This window comes from Podarcis bocagei (assembly GCF_964188305.1).
Source record: "Podarcis bocagei genome assembly, chromosome: 7".
In the NCBI taxonomy this organism is placed as follows: domain Eukaryota; kingdom Metazoa; phylum Chordata; class Lepidosauria; order Squamata; family Lacertidae; genus Podarcis; species Podarcis bocagei.
Window position 1 is genome coordinate 30313584 of NC_138132.1, and position 17615 is coordinate 30331198.

Here is a 17615-nt window from a genome sequence, read left to right on the forward strand (position 1 = left end):
ACTGCCTGGGACCTTGGGGTCCTCCAAACTGGTGTTTTTTTGTGGGTGTGTTCTGCAACATGTCATTGATGCGATACAAGTGCCATTGGTGGTGGATTTAAAGTGGACCATCCATGCATCATTCGGCTTTATTGTTCTGTGATGTTTCCCCAAATGCTACCCTTTCAAAACTGATTCCAGGAAGTGACTGGACATCTTAACATGCTGTGCCTTTGGCGGGGGGGCTCTGCAAGCAGAAAAAGATAGCCATCCCATGTACCTTTGGTAACAGCCATCTTTGGGCTAACCTAAGGGCTAAGAGAATGAGTTACAAATAGGGGAAACTTATGTCTGTCATGAGTTTACTAGGTGGCCTTAGGCAAGTTACTCCTCTATTCAGCAGCCCCTCCATTATCTATTTATATGATAATAATAGTATATTATAATAAATATTTATGCATACATACATGCATGCATACTCTTCCATTCCATTTGTTACCATCTACAAAGTGGCTTAACAGTAGCACAAAATGATATAATTAAAATCATGACAAGACAAAATCGTCACTGTACAGGAATAAACAGCACTGCAAAGCCAAACAGGACACAGGGATGATTATCAGCTATTGTTCCCAAATGCTCTCTGCCTAAGCATAGTCTAAAACTTCTGCTGTTACTTAATGAAAGAGACAGCCATGTTTCCCTTGAAGTTTTAATAGTTCAATATAAAGAAGTTATCTCACAATGGTTTTGCTGTTATGGTCTCTTTTGTTTTATGTTTTAAATGTATTTCAGTATATTGCATGTTGTCAATGCAGTTGTATGTTTTGTGTTCTGTGATTTTTAACGAAGGGTGGGATATTAATTGTGAACATTCAAGTTTATGCATTGCTAACAGTTGCTGTTCAGAGGCATATGCAACCATTTAAAAAGCTGTTTCAGTTCAGTCCAGCCTTAGAATGGCAGCCCTCATCTACTGAACATTAGTAAGATTTTAGTCTCTTCCCTTTTCCAATAAAAAGTACAGGGAGGGACGACAGCTCAGTGGTGGTGTACCACTGCTCTCAGGTTCAGTCCCCAGCATAGAGTTGGAAGGCACCCACAAGGCTCATCAAGTCCAACCTCCTGCAACGCAGGAATCTTTCGCCCAATCTTTTGCACCAGGTAACTTCTTTGCATTAAGAATATTTTCCGTTTCAGTGGTTTGAGACCCCATATGCCCATTCATTTTTTTGCATCTCACTTCTATGCCATTATGAAAGAGGGCCTATCCAACTTAGCATCTTCTTTCTTTTGATATAGAAAAGGAGGGTGATTCCTGATCCTGGACTTCGTTTAATTTGCTTAGACAACTTAAGGCAGAAACAAAAGTAGTTCCCAATGCTCTCTGGCAACACGTGATGCGCAGGCATCCAATCACCCATTACGAAAACAACTTACATAACACAGGAGTTCATAGGCAGCAACCAGCAACTGATGAGTTTGTGACTAACCGGAATTGCCCATTTGCAGCTACCAAAGTAGTCAATTGTGAATTCATGAGCACCTAATGAATAGTGATTTATGAATTAAGAATTCAGGGAGGACCCCGCCTGCACAATGCCATTTTCCATTTCTTTTCTATTAAGATTGATTACATTAGTAGTAGTGAATGAGTCATAACAGCAACCCTGGACTCTTCTTTACAGCGATGCCTGACCTTTCCGGGTCAACTATCTGTGGATGTGATTTCTGGATTGGATCACATACCTGTTATAACAATTTGGTGGCTCAAATCAGATTATCTTGGATTAATTCAAGTTATCATTAGCATCAGAAAACAGTTTGGGTGCTTAACCAGAGCTGATCTGAATCAATTCAAACCCCATTGCTCCTCTGATCCATGCAATCTGGTGTGATTCATACAGACTTTCCAGCGGGCAAACAGCCAGCCCCCAAAACCTCCCTCCCTCCCTTCCCACCCAGTTACCTCCTGCTGCTCCATAGAAAGTAAGTGTGAGAGAGGAAAGAAGGAGGGGGACTTCATTTGCTCTCCCCTTTAGAAAGTAGACCTGGGAAATGTAATTTCCCCATGGGCTTCTAGATGTTCATAACCCTTGGGCTTACTGCATTTTCCAAGTTTAATGCCTGCTACACCAATTATTTGGGCAGAGCTATGGGCCCCTCCCCCTCTTCTCACCCATTGGCCAGATGCAGTAGAAAAGTCTGCCTCATAGTCCTTGAATCTGGAAGCGAGACCTGTGGTCACCAGCTGCTTTTGAACGACTCTGCCAGCTCTACTCTTTGGTGAGATCTCAAGCTGAGTAAGAACTCCATACTTGGGGATCTGAACAAAGTTAGCATTTTTAAAAATTTAGTACGAAATGACACATAATTGGCCATGTTGTGCCCTCATTGAAGAGTGGACGTTGAGCACAATTCTGTGACAGTTTGTGGGATTACAATGCCCTAGACTGTATTAAAAAAATAAATTGATAAACTTTTTTTCATAATAACAAACCCTGCTAACATTAGCTTCACTTTACACAAGTCATCTCCCTTCCACGTACACATCTATTGCAGGTCTGTGGAAAAATTACACGAACCAAAACCTCTTCTTGGTTATGTGGCTGGAATCCATGCTGCAAACACACAGCAAAGTTTTTGAAAACGATCACGAAATCTTAAGAAACAGCCTCAAAATGCCAAGAGAGAACAAGCTGCAAAATGGGGTGGGCTCAACAATGCACAAAAAACGAACGAAGTGGGACGACATCACCAGTTACATCACTGCTCCCGGCCCCTCAGCTGACTTGCATTCATCTCTTAGCCCCGAAAGCATTTGCCCGTTTTTATGTAACATGTGCTGGCTTTTTATAGTTCTGCTAACAAGTTGGGGAGCTGCTGGTTCACAATGTACCGATTGTCATGGCCCCCTTAATGGGTTCCCGCTGCTTTGCCTTTTCCAGTTGAGTTTTGAGGCTACTCTTTCCAATTTGAGCATTTGCATTTCCCTTATTAAATGTGGTGATTGTGGTTGATCTGCCCATTAAGCTTGGCAATGTTCTGGAGCAGTTGCTACATAGCAAACTGGAATGAATGCCAAGGCTTCGATGACCAGGAGCAGCTACCAGAGGCATAGCATTTGGGGTGCTGTGAGGGCCATGGCCGTGGGCGCAACTTGCAGAGGGGGTCAAACAGGCACCCCCACAGCAGGCTCCCTCATCAGAGAAGGAGCTGCACCTTGACTGCTGGTGCTTGTCCCTGGTGCAGCTTTGCACATCTGAACTGGCGGCAGAGAACAGCCCTCCTCGGCCATGGCAAAGTGTGCCCGGCTGCAGCAGCTCAGCTGCCAGGTCAGGCCTGACCCGGTTGGTGTGCCGCTGGCAGCTACGTTTGCAGCCAGCAAGGATGCTTTTGAAAACCTGCACTGAAATTAGGCCTGATTTCCAAACAGATCTTGGCATCAATCTTCCATTCTGGCTTTAACATTTCTTGGTAGTGCCTGAAAAGGCTTAAAAAAACAAAACAAAACACAATAGGGGAGAAAGAAATGAGCTGGTGTCATCACACATGCAACATTCAGCTGCCAAATCTTTCGATTTAATTGCAAGTTTTGTGATTTTAGGAGTTTCTCAAAAGTGAAAACCACAAGGGTCAAAGACAGAAGTGTGAGAAAGTTAAAACGGCGGTTGAAGAAAAGCGATCCAGCGTGACCCTGTTTGGCCCACCTGGGAGGGCTGGATTTTCATTTCATTCTCCCTTTCCCCATTTGTAAATTGGGAATTAAACCAACCTACCTTATAAGGTTCTTGTTAGGATGAATGCAAGATAAGATGATAAAGCTAAAATGAAAAGAGCTGTGTAATTGTTGTTAGTGCTAAAAATCAAGTGTCTTGGAGGGAAGAGGGGATGTAAGTGTAATAATAAGATAAAAAGAAGAGTACTGATATAAGTATGTTGAATCCCTCCACATAATGACCAAATGGTTGCTGCACAAAGCATCATGGTAACCCCCTTCACGTGCTCTTTGAACGCCTAGGAAAGCGATGAAACCCACCTGCTCTTGCTGTTGTTAGAATACTTGAGAATACTTTTGTTTGTATCATTTAATTCAACTTGGTTCTGTTCTAGTATTAATTTACGTTTATAGACTGCTGAGCATATACAGTGCCATAGCCAGTACAAAATTAAAATAAAATACATAAAATACAGTTCTCATAAAACAGTATCAACAAATACTGTTAGTGAATAGACTTCTCTCTCCGGGAAAGCTGCAGAAATCTTTAACCGATGACGAAAAGTCATGACTGTCAGTGCCTGTTTGATTGTGATACGGACATGGTTGCTGTGTTTTGAATTGTATAGTAGCAATTCTTATTCTGCCCGTCTGCAATTGTTTAGGCATTGTGATTTTGCATACAGTGGTACCTTGGGTTAAGAACTTAATTCGTTCTGGAGGTCCGTTCTTAACCTGAAACTGTTCTTAACCTGAGGTACCACTTTAACTAATGGGGCCTCCCGCTGCCGCCCTGCTGCCGCCGCAAGATTTCTGTTCTCATACTGAAGCAAAGTTCTTAACCCGAGGTACTATTTCTGGGTTAGCAGAGTCTGTAACCTGAAGCGTCTGTAACCCGAGGTACCACTGTATTAGTGTGCCATGCCACAATAAAATGTTGCAGTCCCATGTCACATCCAGACAATGGTGACTGGTGCCCAGGGAAACTGGGAGGGAAGAAGACCAACAGGAGAGGAGGCTAAGCCAAAGACAGGCAGGTCCACCTGCTAAGGGGTCATAAGAAAGAAGACAGGCATATGGGTTGGCTAAGGACAGACTGAGGTTGGTGGGGCAGTGCCCCATTCATCCTAATGGATCAACCTCTACTGCGTTCAGCCATTCAGTACAAGCACGTCATTTTACCCGTTTTCCATTTCTAACGGACGTGCAGCATTATGTGGTTACTGATCATTCTTGGTCATCATCAGGCTGTTTGTGTGTCTGTGTTTGGGTTGTTGTTGTTGTTTTTAAAATTAATAAACGAGTGCTTCAGTAAACTTTTGGAGTTTCCCTCAAGCAGGCTGATATACCTCCCTCATGTTTGTGACTAGCCAAGTGTTGTCTCCAGTCCCATTGGCTGGAATGCACCACCTGAGTTTGCTATTAGAAATGACGCTATGCTAGAGGCTATTTATCCACCAACAGTTTCTCCTCACATTTCTCTATAAAACCTCTCTTGAGTCTCCCTTCCCCCACCATCACCTCTCTTTCAGTGGGCTTAATTAGAAGTTCAGTCAATGTTATGTCTTGTTTTGATAATCGTAAACACCTTTCCCCAACACTCTTTGATTATTTTTCAGCGTCACCACATCTGTAAGAACCAGATTTCTTGTGGCATCTTAAAGACTAACCATTTTTCTGGCAGAACCTTTTCTTTGGACTAGAGCCCACTGTGTCAGATGCATGAAGTCTCATTCTCAGTTGGCAGATAAACCTTTTCATTTCATGGTGTTTTGGTCCCATGGTTTAGAATTCTTTATGCCCATCTGCTAACCAAAAACAAGGCTTCATGATGCATCTGACCAAGTAGACTCTAGCCCACAAAAGTTTCCTTCACAATAAATTTGTTAGTCTTTGATACTTCTTGTTTTTGCTGCAGCACACTCATTTAGCTACTAGGGTTGACTCTGGGTTTTAGCATCTCTCCCACCCTGGCAAAATGTTCTTCCCACAATTCCCCCGGGTGGGCTTAACTGCTGCTACCAGCAGCAAACAACAGTATTGTGATATGTGGTGAGCAGCTGTGAGTTGCCCACCATTTTCCCTTCCCACAATGCCCTCAGCTTAGGGTGGCTCCAGTGCATTGTGGATAATTAAAATGGAAGGCTTGATGCTGGGTGTTAATACTGGTCCCAATGGCTGCTCCTCTGGAGCTGGTCACAGCTTATAATAGACATTCTTGAGTAGGGATGCGGAAGAAATTTGATTCAGTCAGCATTAAAAGGTGAATCTGTCAGAGTCATACTTTCCAAAACAATATGAGATCCAAAACACAGTTGTTCTTTGAAGTTTGCACTTATCCAAATTTTGTGATGCAGTTCTCGAACCAAACATTATAGTGTGTGTGTGTGTGTGTGTGTGTGTGTGTGTGTGTGTGTGTGGCAGAAAGTGAATAAAATGATTACCAGGCAGAGGGAGGGCCTTCTCGGTAGTGGCACTCTCCCTGTGGAACACCCTCCCATCAGATGTCAAGGAAATAAACAATGATCTGACTTTTAGAAGACATCTGAAGGCAGCCCTGTTTAGGGAAGTTTTTGATGTCTGATGTTTTATTGTATTTTTAATATTTTGTTGGAAGCCACCCAGAGTGGGCGGGGTATAAATAATTTATTATTATTATTAGTGAAAATAGCATATAGAATACATTATTTGGGGAAGCTGTTTTCAAAAATGTGTACATTAATCAAAAATGATTTTTCTTATTTTTTTTTAATAAAAATGCTTCATAAATTTGGAGGAACAATGTGAAGATTGGGAAATTGGGAAACTGGAGAAAACAGAAATTCACAGATACTTGAGATACAATTCCTGTTTTGTGGCTCCACGCCTCTTTACTCTCTCATGAGTGTGCTTTTCTTCCTTCCTTCTAGTGCCAATCCCATCGAAAGCCAATGGCACCACCATCTCCGCCCTTTCTATGAACAAAGACACCCTGATTGGAGGGGTGACAAACCCCAATGAAGTCTTCTGCTCTGTGCCTGGCCGCCTGTCTCTCCTCAGCTCCACCTCAAAGTACAAAGTGACCGTTGGTGAGGTCCAGAGGCGGCTTTCGCCCCCTGAATGTCTGAACGCTTCTCTTCTTGGCGGAGTCCTCCGGAGGTGAGAAACCAAGAAAACTGATCCAGTTCATTACGGCTCTGGAACGTGTTCACTCATTTCTGTAACTCCATTCATTTTTGTTTATTGTTGATTCCCATAGCAGACCCCACCCATATCTTGCTGCCTGTTAACATCAATGTTTCCCGACCTACTGGCATGGATTTTTTTCAGATCACCTTTTTATGGGCAGTTTAAGAAAAATCTTATATCCCATAAGCTTCCCAATGCCTTTAGTGGGAAAACCAGCTCTCTGATGGCATTTGAATACTTTTCGTAAGTCTCTGCCCCTTGAACTATGTGAGGAAAGCCTGGGGAGAAATATTTTCATGAAATAAGAAGGAAAACAACCCATATCACTTGTCAGTCCCAAGTGGGGTTTGGACTCTCCACAGGATCCAGCTTCTGACTCCCTTGATCATGGCCCCCTCCTCTGGTTCAGACATTTATTGGGGCTCCAATACTGCTAGGAGTCATCTAAGCTCCAATGGCCTGATCTCTTCCCAGTCCTCAGGATCTGAACATCCCCTCCACAGCATCTCCACAAGGCTTATAACAGCGGTTTACATAATATTATTACAAGGATCAGCATCAATTTTATTTCTTTTTTAAAGTTACAATGGAAATGTTGGCTTTAAAAAGCTATTATGGCTTGCTTCTTCTCACTCCCCTCAGGGCAAGTGGGTCTTCAGGCTCCCCTGTGGTGGCAATTGGAGGAGGGAAGGACCACTGTGGGAGGTGGATGGTGGCAATTCAAGGAATTGTTTGTTCTCCCCTTCCCTCTCACAGCAGGAGTTGCAATCCAAAACATCTAGAGGGCACCAAGCCGGAGAAGGTAGGGATAGGATGAGTTTCGGCGTGTGAGAACAGCTGCAGAGCTTACATCTACACTGAACATTTAAGGCATGTCTAAAGCCATGGCTTCCACCAAAGAATCATGGGAGCTGTCATGTATTTCTCACAGAGCTACAGTTCCCAGCACCCTTAAAAACTATAGTTCCCAGAATTCTTTGGGAGAGGACGTGTGCTTTAAATGTATGGTGTAGCCTTTTAGTGTCTTTGCATCTCGAAATAGACTTCTGAATTGCCCTGTGGTTGTAGAAGAACAATGAATAATAATAATGTATGGTTTCTCCCCATATGCCCACACCACTATTTTTCTTACCCATCCACTCAAGTTGTCTTATCTCTCTGCTTTCCTCTTCTAGGGCAAAATCTAAAAATGGTGGAAGGTGTTTAAGGGAAAGGTTGGAGAAGATAGGATTAAATCTACCTGCTGGGAGGCGTAAAGCAGCTAATGTCACCTTGCTAACGTCACTGGTGGAAGGTAAGGCTCCTTCAGTTCGGGAGCTCAGTGGATTTCTTGAAGGATGCAAGCGCTCAAAATATCCTCTCCTGTTAGACATGAGAGGGCTTCATATTATCTGTCTTCGATACCCTGTCTGTGGGATTTGCGGGGTGCTTCATTTATATGCTTCTTTAAAACACATGTTGTGCCTTAGCCATTAAAACTCCCCCAAGGTGGCTTATAACAAGATTTAAAATCGAATATAAAACCAGCAGTAAATATTATTGGCTGTAGCTACCTAATAATAATAATAATAAATAATTTACTATTTATACCCCGCCCATCTGGCTGGGTTTCCCCAGCCACTCTGGGCAGCTTCCAGCAGAATATTAAAATACAATAGTTTTTTAAACATTAAAAGCTTCCCTAAGTTCTACTCAGAGTGGGATCATTGAAATGAATGGACCTAAGCTGGTCAATGGGTCTGTCCTGAGTAAGAATAGCATTGGAGACAACTCTAAAAATGAAAGCACAAAAGTAACAAATACAGAGGATAAAGCTTCAAACAGCAGGAGAGAAACTCAGTTAAGGTCAAAGACCTGGCAAAATAAAAATTTAACACACAATTTTTGTTCTCATCCTGAAGCAAAGTTCTTAACCCGAGGTACTATTTCTGGGTTAGTGGAGTCCATAACCTGAAGCGTCTGTAACCTGAGGTACCACTGTATAAGTAGAGGTGGCGTGGGGAGAAGCCTTTGGCATCATCACCCTGCACAGAAATGGGCCCTGATTAATCTGTGATTAATATGGGCAAAAGATTAACTAACAGGCACCTGAAGGGAACTAAGGAGGCAGGATGGGGTTATTCTCTGGCCTTCATGGTAAACGAGAGAGGTTGTCATCCCGGCAACCTCAATGTGAGAAGTGTGTGTGTGTGCGCGCGCGCGCGCGCACACACACACACACACACACGGTGACAGGAGTTTTTGGACTGTGCATTTGCTTTGCTCTGAAATCCATTGTGGCCCAAAAGGCAGCTGCCAAGGAGGAATAGCCCATCTCTTTTGTTGGCAGCAAATGAAACGAACAGGTCTGTGAGGCAGCGGTTGTTCCCCAGGCAGTTGGGCCTGGCTCCTTTGAATGGTTGATTACCATCAGAAGAAAAGGAGGACAGGGAAAGACACATTTTTGACTCAGCCCAGACAGCTGGGAGCTGTCACTGGCTGCTGTTCAGGGGGGTCAGAGTAAATTACAGATGATGGCATGTTTGACCAAGGAACAAGGCTAGCCCTACGTATCGAAAGGGCTAGCCTTACATTTCAACCAAGCCCTGACAGCCCCAGGGTCCTGGCTGTACTACTTCTTCACATTTGTTACTCACTTTCCTCCCCACAAAAACTTACCCAAAGCGACTTACATAGTGCAGAGTCTGTCCTTTGATTTTTTGCATGAATCTTTCTGGTTTTGGTGCCTCTCCTTCCAGTTGAGGTGGGCTCCACTAAGGGTGCATCATTCTTACTATGGCACACTCTAACAATAAATCCTGTTTTGGCTGTGAAAGCCAAGGATACCCCCCAGCTTTAAATGAGAGAAAACAAGTAGAATAAAAATTTAAAAAATCTAACTATAACTGACTTTCTCCTTTGATAGATTAGTATTATTTAAAACAGCAATATACATCAATGTATGGGGTGACCGTGGGACTCACAGGCCAGTTGCATCCTACAGAGCCTTTGGGTCTGGATCATGGTCTCCCCTCCTTGCCCCCTATCCCACCCAACATTCATGCTTAGCAGGTAAAGGTCCCATTCATGCATATACAGTGGTACCTCGGGTTACATACGCTTCAGGTTACAGACTCCGCTAACCCAGAAATAGTACCTCGGGTTAAGAACTTTGCTTCAGGATGAGAACAGAAATCGTGCTCCAGCGGCGTGGCAGCAGCGGGAGGCCCCATTAGCTAAAGTGGTGCTTCAGGTTAAGAACAGTTTCATGCTAAAAACGGACCTCTGGAACAAATTAAGTACTTAACCCGAGGTACCACTGTAAGACATTTCTCCTAGACATGTCTGACATGTAGAGCGGATAGATTTTCCAAGGGGGCAGCTGGGGAAGGAAGGCACAAACTGCTCACATGCTGCCGTCCTCTCCATTGCAGTCCCTGTGTGGCAATTTGACATTCTAAAAAGGCCACTTTCACACAAATGGGTCCTTTCTTTAAACTTACTTGCGACTGGCCAAAGAGGGAGAGAAAGCAGTGGGGGCAAGTGAAGGGGAGGTGAGATTTAAATAAGAGTAGCATGTGTATATTTGTTTGATTCCAACCACCTGGCTTTGGCCTCTCCCACTGCTGGCATGCACACCAGACCCCAATGGTCGCCCTCATATAGGAATCTCATCCTTAGCCAAAAAAGTTGCTGTTCCCCAACCATTATTATAGATACAGTGGTACCTCGGGTTAAGAACTTAATTCGTTTGGGATGTCCGTTCTTAACCTGAGGTACCACTTTAGCTAATGGGGCCTCCTGCAGCCGCCGCGCGGTTTCTGTTCTCATCCTGCAGCAAAGTTCTTAACCCGAGGTACTATTTCTGGGTTAGCGGAGTCTGTAACCTGAAGCATCTGTAACCCAAGGTACCACTGTAATAGCAAAGCTGTTTGGGAGCCAAGCTGGGCCACTCAACAATAACGAAGAGCTTTCTACATATTAAGGGGGGGGGAACCCTAGGCAGAATTTAGGAATTTCTATATTAAAAGAGAAATAAATTTGTAAACCCCCTACAAAACATCCTGACAATGACCTGTGAGCCTGTAGGACAGGGTTGGGGGACAGATAAACCTCTGTTTAAATTATAGTCATTATTTCTCAGTTTGCAGCTATACATGCAAATTAGCATGTGCATATATATGCAGTGCTATTTTTTCTGGAAAAAGAGGTGCTGGAATTCACTGTGAACACCTCCCTTGTTCCTTTATAATGACAATGGTGCCCACCTGAGGGGTGCTGGAACTGAGTTCTGGCTTTAAAAAAGCCCTGAATGTATGTTTTTAATCCATTTCCTTTTTTCTCTTGGTTTTAATGTATCTATGTGAAGATTTTCTCTGTTTGGATGGTTGGTTGGTTGGTTGCTTTGGGTTGCCCTGAGCAAGATTAAGCAACTAACAAATTCAATAAATAATAATATGCAGCGGTTCCTCAAATCCTCTCTCTGTTTGGGTGGCATGTAAAGCTCTACTCCACCCCCTTTTCCAGCTGTGTAGCAACTATAGAGTAGTGTGTTTTTCTTTTTGCTGGGGTTGGGTAGGAGGGTCCACATCCGATGGCTTTTCACATGGAAGGCAAGAGGAGTAAGAGAAAGAGATGGCCTTGTCTGCATTGTCTGCGATGAGCACTGAGCCTTCCTTAGGGCATGGCGCTCAGGCTGGGGTATTCCATCATTCCATGGAAATGCCCTCTCATCGGTGAAATTGATCCATCTTCAGGCATCCCTGCGGAAGTAATCAGAGCTGATGGCAATTGATCATGCTCAGCTTCTGAAACCCTGGTTAGACAGACAGAGTTAATTCATCTCCGCTCCCCTGCTGATTGCTGGATTATGCCATCCATCCCAAGTGCATTAACCTAGTTGCCAGAGCATTGCTTCCACCCTGCTTGTGGTGGGAAGCCAGGCTGCTCTTTAGCCGTTCTAAGCAGAATCTGCTCTTGGATACCCAAGCAGAACCAGCTTTTTTAAGTTGCTTAAAAACTTTCTCAAGTTTCTAGCTCTCATGGATGTGCACACATTTGAACCAAAAGAGGACGCTTGGCAGTTCTGTCCTATGCTTTAGGAATTTTGCATCATTTCATCATTCAGTTAAGTTATTTTATGCCTTGTACTCTGCTCTGATATTCTTATGGATTAGAAGTGGGTTATAAATGTTCAAAAAAATAAAATGTACTCCACTGTACTTGGGATAGGGAGACGTGTCCAAGCAACAAAATAGGGAACCATCTGTATCAGTTCTGGGACCTAAGTGCTCCTTCTCTGCAGTGGGGCAGTGGCCATCCAGGCTTCCAGACACTCCTTTCGATTCTACACCCCCTGGTTTCCCCTATGCCTGCTGAGAATACTCAGTTGTCACTGGGCCTTCTTACAGTCACGCCCCTGTAGATTTTCTGTACTTCTGCAAACCTTGGAGCTCCAGTATTATTATTATTATTATTATTATTATTATTATTATTATTATTATTATTAAAATTTCACAGGGTGTTTCTACAGCATAAAACCACAAAATACATAATATAATAAGCAGCAAAACAATTCCCCCGTTCTCCCACAAGAGGTGGTGGATTCTCCTTCCTCAGAGGTTCTTAAGAAGTTGGTTGATCATCTGCTACTATGATCTAGTTGACATTCCTGCGTTGCAGGGGGTTGGACCATAGCGGTCAACTTTCAGATTTGAAACTAAGGGATCAGCAGCCTCACCTGTCCTGGGGACAGTCTATGGGATATCTAACAATCCGGGATAGCAGCGGGAAACGGTGCTGGAATAAGGGAATTTCCCACAAAAAAAAGGGAAGGTTGACAGCTATGGGTTGGACTAGATGACCCTCGGAGTCCCTTCCAATTCTACGATTCTCCCCCTATGCTGATGCTTCCCATGTGTGTGCGCCATTATTATTATTATTATTATTATTATTATTATTATTATTATTATTAATTTGTATATAATAAATTTGTACACTGCCCTTCATCTGAAGTTCACAGGGCGATTCACAACATAAAAATACAAAATGAGAAACACAAAATACATAACATGAACAAGAACAAAAAACCAAACCAATAACCCCCTTCCCACAAGCACATTTAAAAGGACATAGAATGTTAATCAGCCAAAGATCTGGTTAAAGAGAAATGTTTTTGCCTGGCATTTAAAGATATGTAATGAAGGCATCAGGTGAGCCTCCCTGAGGAGAGCATTCCCAAAACAGGGAGCCACTGCAGAAAAGGACCATTTTTGTGTTGCCACCTTTCAGACTTTTAATGGATGAGGCACACAAAGGGCCTCAGATGATGAGCACAGGATCTGGCAGTCCTAGGCCGTTTAAGGCTTTATAAGTCCAAACCAGCACTTTGACCTATCCTTTGTGTGTGTGTTTGTGTGTATACAGTATACTGCTGTTTGGACTATGTAAGAACCAGCAATATATATACTATTAGTATATCTGCTTTTAAAACATTACAAATAACTTTTCTTCTAGCAATAAGCAGCAGCTTTTGTTTTCTAAATTGTGACCTTACTTACTAAATTTTGGCACCTATGTTGAGGCTTTCGTAATACATCAATTGCTTTGCTCAGTCGGGTCAACCAAAGAGCAGGAGATTTATACTTAGCTGATAGCCCTGCTTATTCATGCTGTTGAAAAGTCCAGAGACCCACACATAGGGATGGGCAGAAATTAAATTCACTTCACATTTTAAGGCAAATTTACCCAATTTGCACTTTCCAAAACAAGATGTGAACTGAAACACAGCCATCCTTCGAAATTCATGCTCCTCCAGATTTTGCAATGCAGTTCTCCATCCAAGTAATATGTGCAAAAATGCATCTTCTTGTTAAGTGTGCATAAAAATGCATGTTTTAGTGAACATAACGTAAAAAACAAATTTATGAAGGGAAGAATTGCTTTGCGAAAAATGTGTACAATGGGCAAAATTGTATCCAGACGTGTATATTAGGATAAAAATGCACTAAACTGCTGGTGTGTTTTCATGAGGACTTTCTTTCAAACAACCACCAAGTGATGTGAAAATTTGGAGGACTGAGCTTCAGAGTGGAAAAACAAGAAACTGAGAAACTGAAATTAACATATTTCACCCATGCTTTTAAGAGTCTGCCTCTCCAAAGGCTACTCTGCTTTATATAGAACTCTCCTGATCACAAGCAAAATGCACAAAGATAGATATTGCCAAGCAACTTTGACTTTCTCACCGTGAGATAGTGATAAGTTGGGAGTTTGGCTTAGAAAAATCAGAAACTGAGAGAAACTGAAATTGACATCCCTATGAGCTCCACCCCATGCAGAGTTGATTATGCTGAGTATCAGTAGCAGACAAGACCATACATGCTCATGAATATATTTCTTTTGCAGGTGAGGCTGTTCACCTCGCCCGAGATTTCGGTTATGTGTGCGAAACAGAGTTTCCGGCTAAGGCTGCAGCGGAGTACCTCTGCCGCCAGCACTCTGACCCTGGTGAGCTTCATGCTCGGAAGAACATGCTATTAGCAACCAAGTGAGTATAGAGTCCATACAATTACCCTTCCCCCTTTTGCCTTAAAAGGGAGAGTCTCCAAAAAAGGGAGAGCCACAGTTGTGAAAATTAATTTTGAATTAATTTTGGCTGTTGGGAACTATAGTTTAGGACACCTGGAAGGTTGGTGAAGTCTGGCTTAAACAAACATTTCCCTGGCACAATGTCAGAATTTAAATGTGACTTTCTTTTGGAAATAGAATTTTTAAATGTGGAATTCAACTCTGTGAAGGATAATGTTAATCTTAGGCCATGCAGAGAGATTTTAAGGTAATAATTTTAAACATCAGCTTTGAACATTTAATACTTTTATACTTGAAACAGCTTCCAAATTCTCCCTGGAATCTTTTGCAGCTCTTATGTTTACTTATTTAAAAATTATTTACAATTCCCTGGTTTCTATTTTTGCTTGCAGTTCTGTTATGATGGTTGTGAACTATTTAGGCTGCAAAGCTACAAACGGTTATCTGAGAGTAGGCCCTATTGAACTTAGTGGGACATACTTCTGAGTAGACATTTATATATAGGATTGTACTGTTAACTAGTTAGTAGTTGAAGGCTGGGGAACCTTTGACCAGATGTTGCTCATCTGCAACTCTCCCATCTTCCCTCACCATTGCTTACGCTGGCTGGGGTTGATGGGACTGGAGTCCTACAGCTCCTAAGATTCCCCAGCCCAGCAGTTGTTGATGTAATTTGTATTATCCTGATGTTCCAAGTTAACAATCTGCTAAAGCCAACATCCAGTAAAAGTATAAAATAAAATGTTGGATCACTGCTCAAGCCTGGTTCAAAGAAAATTTTACAATGCTTAAAAAGAATTTGAGACAGAATCTGGTGGTCTCCTGGGGAAGAAGCTTTGTAGTTCTCACACAGACATACCAAACATACCTCTTTATCTGCCTTCATTGTATACAGATTCCCAGGTGGAACGATCCCCAAATATGCTGAACAATTTTCTGGGCAGGCCTGTATTTCAGTGTTTAGCTTGGTGTTCCAAATTCTGTAAGACAGATCCCATCACAAGACAGTTTCCATGCAATTTCTCTGCCCACCAAACTCTCAAAAGCAATCAGAAAATTGTTGTTTCATAAAATCACCAAATGAATTGTAGGCTGCAAATTATAAATTTGCAGACTCTCCTATTGAAGAAGTCAGATTCACTAGCTATGAATTATAGTGGTTACAAGTACACACACAAAAATACTCTGTGAAGAGTCCAAGCTGTTAGTTCTCAAAGGCAGGAGAGAGAAAGAAGACTTTAGCCTTGTGGGATCTAATTTGTTTTTCACTGGTACCCCCAACATCCACCAACTGAAGGGAAAGGAGTTATTAGAGCTGGACAAATTCCAGCTAGGCAAAAGTTATTGGAGAGACTTTTGAGGGACCAAACAGAGAGGTTTGGAGGGCCACATTTGGCCTTTGGTACCCCACCCCTGCCCTAAGGTTTCTTGATTTCAGCAGCCTCATTCCAGTGGGGCTTTCTGGATTTGCTATCAATGAACCACTGGGAATCAGAAACACTTGTTAATTTACTGCAATCCCTAAGAACATAGGAAGAGTCTGGCTGGGTCAGGCCAATGGCCCATCTGGTCCAGTTTCCTGTTTTTACAGTGGCCGACCAGATACCTGTGGGAAACCAGTAAGCAGGACCAGAGCACAAGAGCAATATTCTGCTCCTGCGGTTTATATCTCTAGAGCCATCTACTCACCTCTGTTCTAAGGCACAAGTTAGCTAAAATGTAAACATGTTGCAATGTGTAGATGCGATGCCAGATGTGCTGCTGCCGTGTGAGCCTGGGACATGGTGGCTCCTCCTCCTGCCACAGAGGGGAAGCAATCCCCAGCCCATGGCAATGGAGCTGCCAAGCTACGCCTGCTTGTGTCATTTTTTGTCTTCTTTTGTTTAAGGTTATGTCTCCCCTTCTCTCATTCTAGGCAAATCTGCAAAGAGTTTGCTGATTTGATGGCCCAAGATCGCTCTCCACTTGGAAACAGCCGCCCTTCCCTCATTCTGGAACCCGGAGTTCAGAGTTGCTTGACCCACTTCAGCTTAATAACTCATGGTTTTGGGGGACCGGCAATCTGCGCGGCACTTACAGCGTTCCAAAACTACTTGGTGGAGTCGCTCAAAGGGCTCGATAAAATGTTCATGAACAGCACAGGCAACGGCCACCCGGTCGGCGACTCCAAAACATCAGAAAAGGAAGTGAAACATCGGAAATGACGCCACAGTTCCCCAGCCTGCCCAGTCAGAGGGTTTTTCCCCTTTCCCAGTTCATGAGATAGGAGGCTTGGGTCTTATCAATGTTGGGAAAAGAAAAGCAGCAACAGCGAAGACCCCCCCCCCTTTTCTCTTGCCATGTTTTCTGAACTGTGACAGATGCATCTCTGAAACCAACTCAACAAAATGTGACTGGAGAAGGAGGAACATCCACATGGGCCTCACAGAGATGGAAGTAAAATCAAGAGCAGTTGGTGGTTGCCGTTGACACTTTGGGTATTCAGTAGTGGATACCAAAAGCCAGGTTACATGTGCAATTACTTTTTCTTTTGTTAAAAAAATACATTTTCTTTGAAAAGCCCGAAATCATGCAATGTTGAGCTGTTCCAAGAGAGAAGTGAGCAATGTAAAATGAAGAGGTCTTAGTGGGATCAAGAAGGGCAGGGGGATGTTTTTAATTTGCCTCATGGGACAGACCCAGAAAGATGAGGCAGAAAGAGCAAGCAAGGTGTCTGCTGATGTTCACGTCCGTTGCAGATTTATGGGTCAAGGAAGAAGGAACCTCACCTGTTCCACTGCCACTGAGCAGCTCTGCGACTTCATTTGCACATTTTGACCAATTGGAAATCACAGTGGGTTTTGTCTGATTTAGACCAGACGCACCAATACACACGTTTCAGCAGTTTTTCCGCTAAAAGGAACAGAGTTCCCTGCAAATGCTCTGTTCTGTCGAGTTGTCATTCAGCTGACCTGGACCCAGGATGAGTGAGATTACACCACCAGCCTCCACTCCTTGAGTTTTCAATTTTTTTAGTAATATTAAATAATGAATAAATGATTATACTTATAATAATAAATTAATAAACGATTAAAGCACAAGAAAGAACTTGAAGGAGGCCAAACCGAACTGTTTTGAAATATGTATATATTTATTTATGTGTAATTAAATCAAAGTTTTAAAATGTCCAGTGCGCGTTATT

At 42.9% G+C, this 17615-nt stretch overlaps 1 protein-coding gene across 5 annotated transcripts in view; it reads left to right on the plus strand.

Annotated features, from left to right (window-relative positions):
- The window catches only part of TFAP2E (transcription factor AP-2 epsilon), a 71920-nt gene extending 54955 nt beyond the window's left edge, over positions 1-16965 (plus strand). For all 5 annotated transcript variants that reach the window (XM_081199943.1, XM_081199945.1, XM_081199942.1 and 2 more), the window contains 4 exons: positions 6607-6835; positions 8041-8159; positions 14252-14393; positions 16350-16965. In XM_081199943.1, coding sequence (XP_081056069.1) covers positions 6607-6835; positions 8041-8159; positions 14252-14393; positions 16350-16638 — 779 coding nt within the window. In that variant the 3' untranslated portion in view covers positions 16639-16965. The remainder of the gene's footprint in view (positions 1-6606; positions 6836-8040; positions 8160-14251; positions 14394-16349) is intronic.
- Positions 16966-17615: the final 650 nt, after the last annotated feature.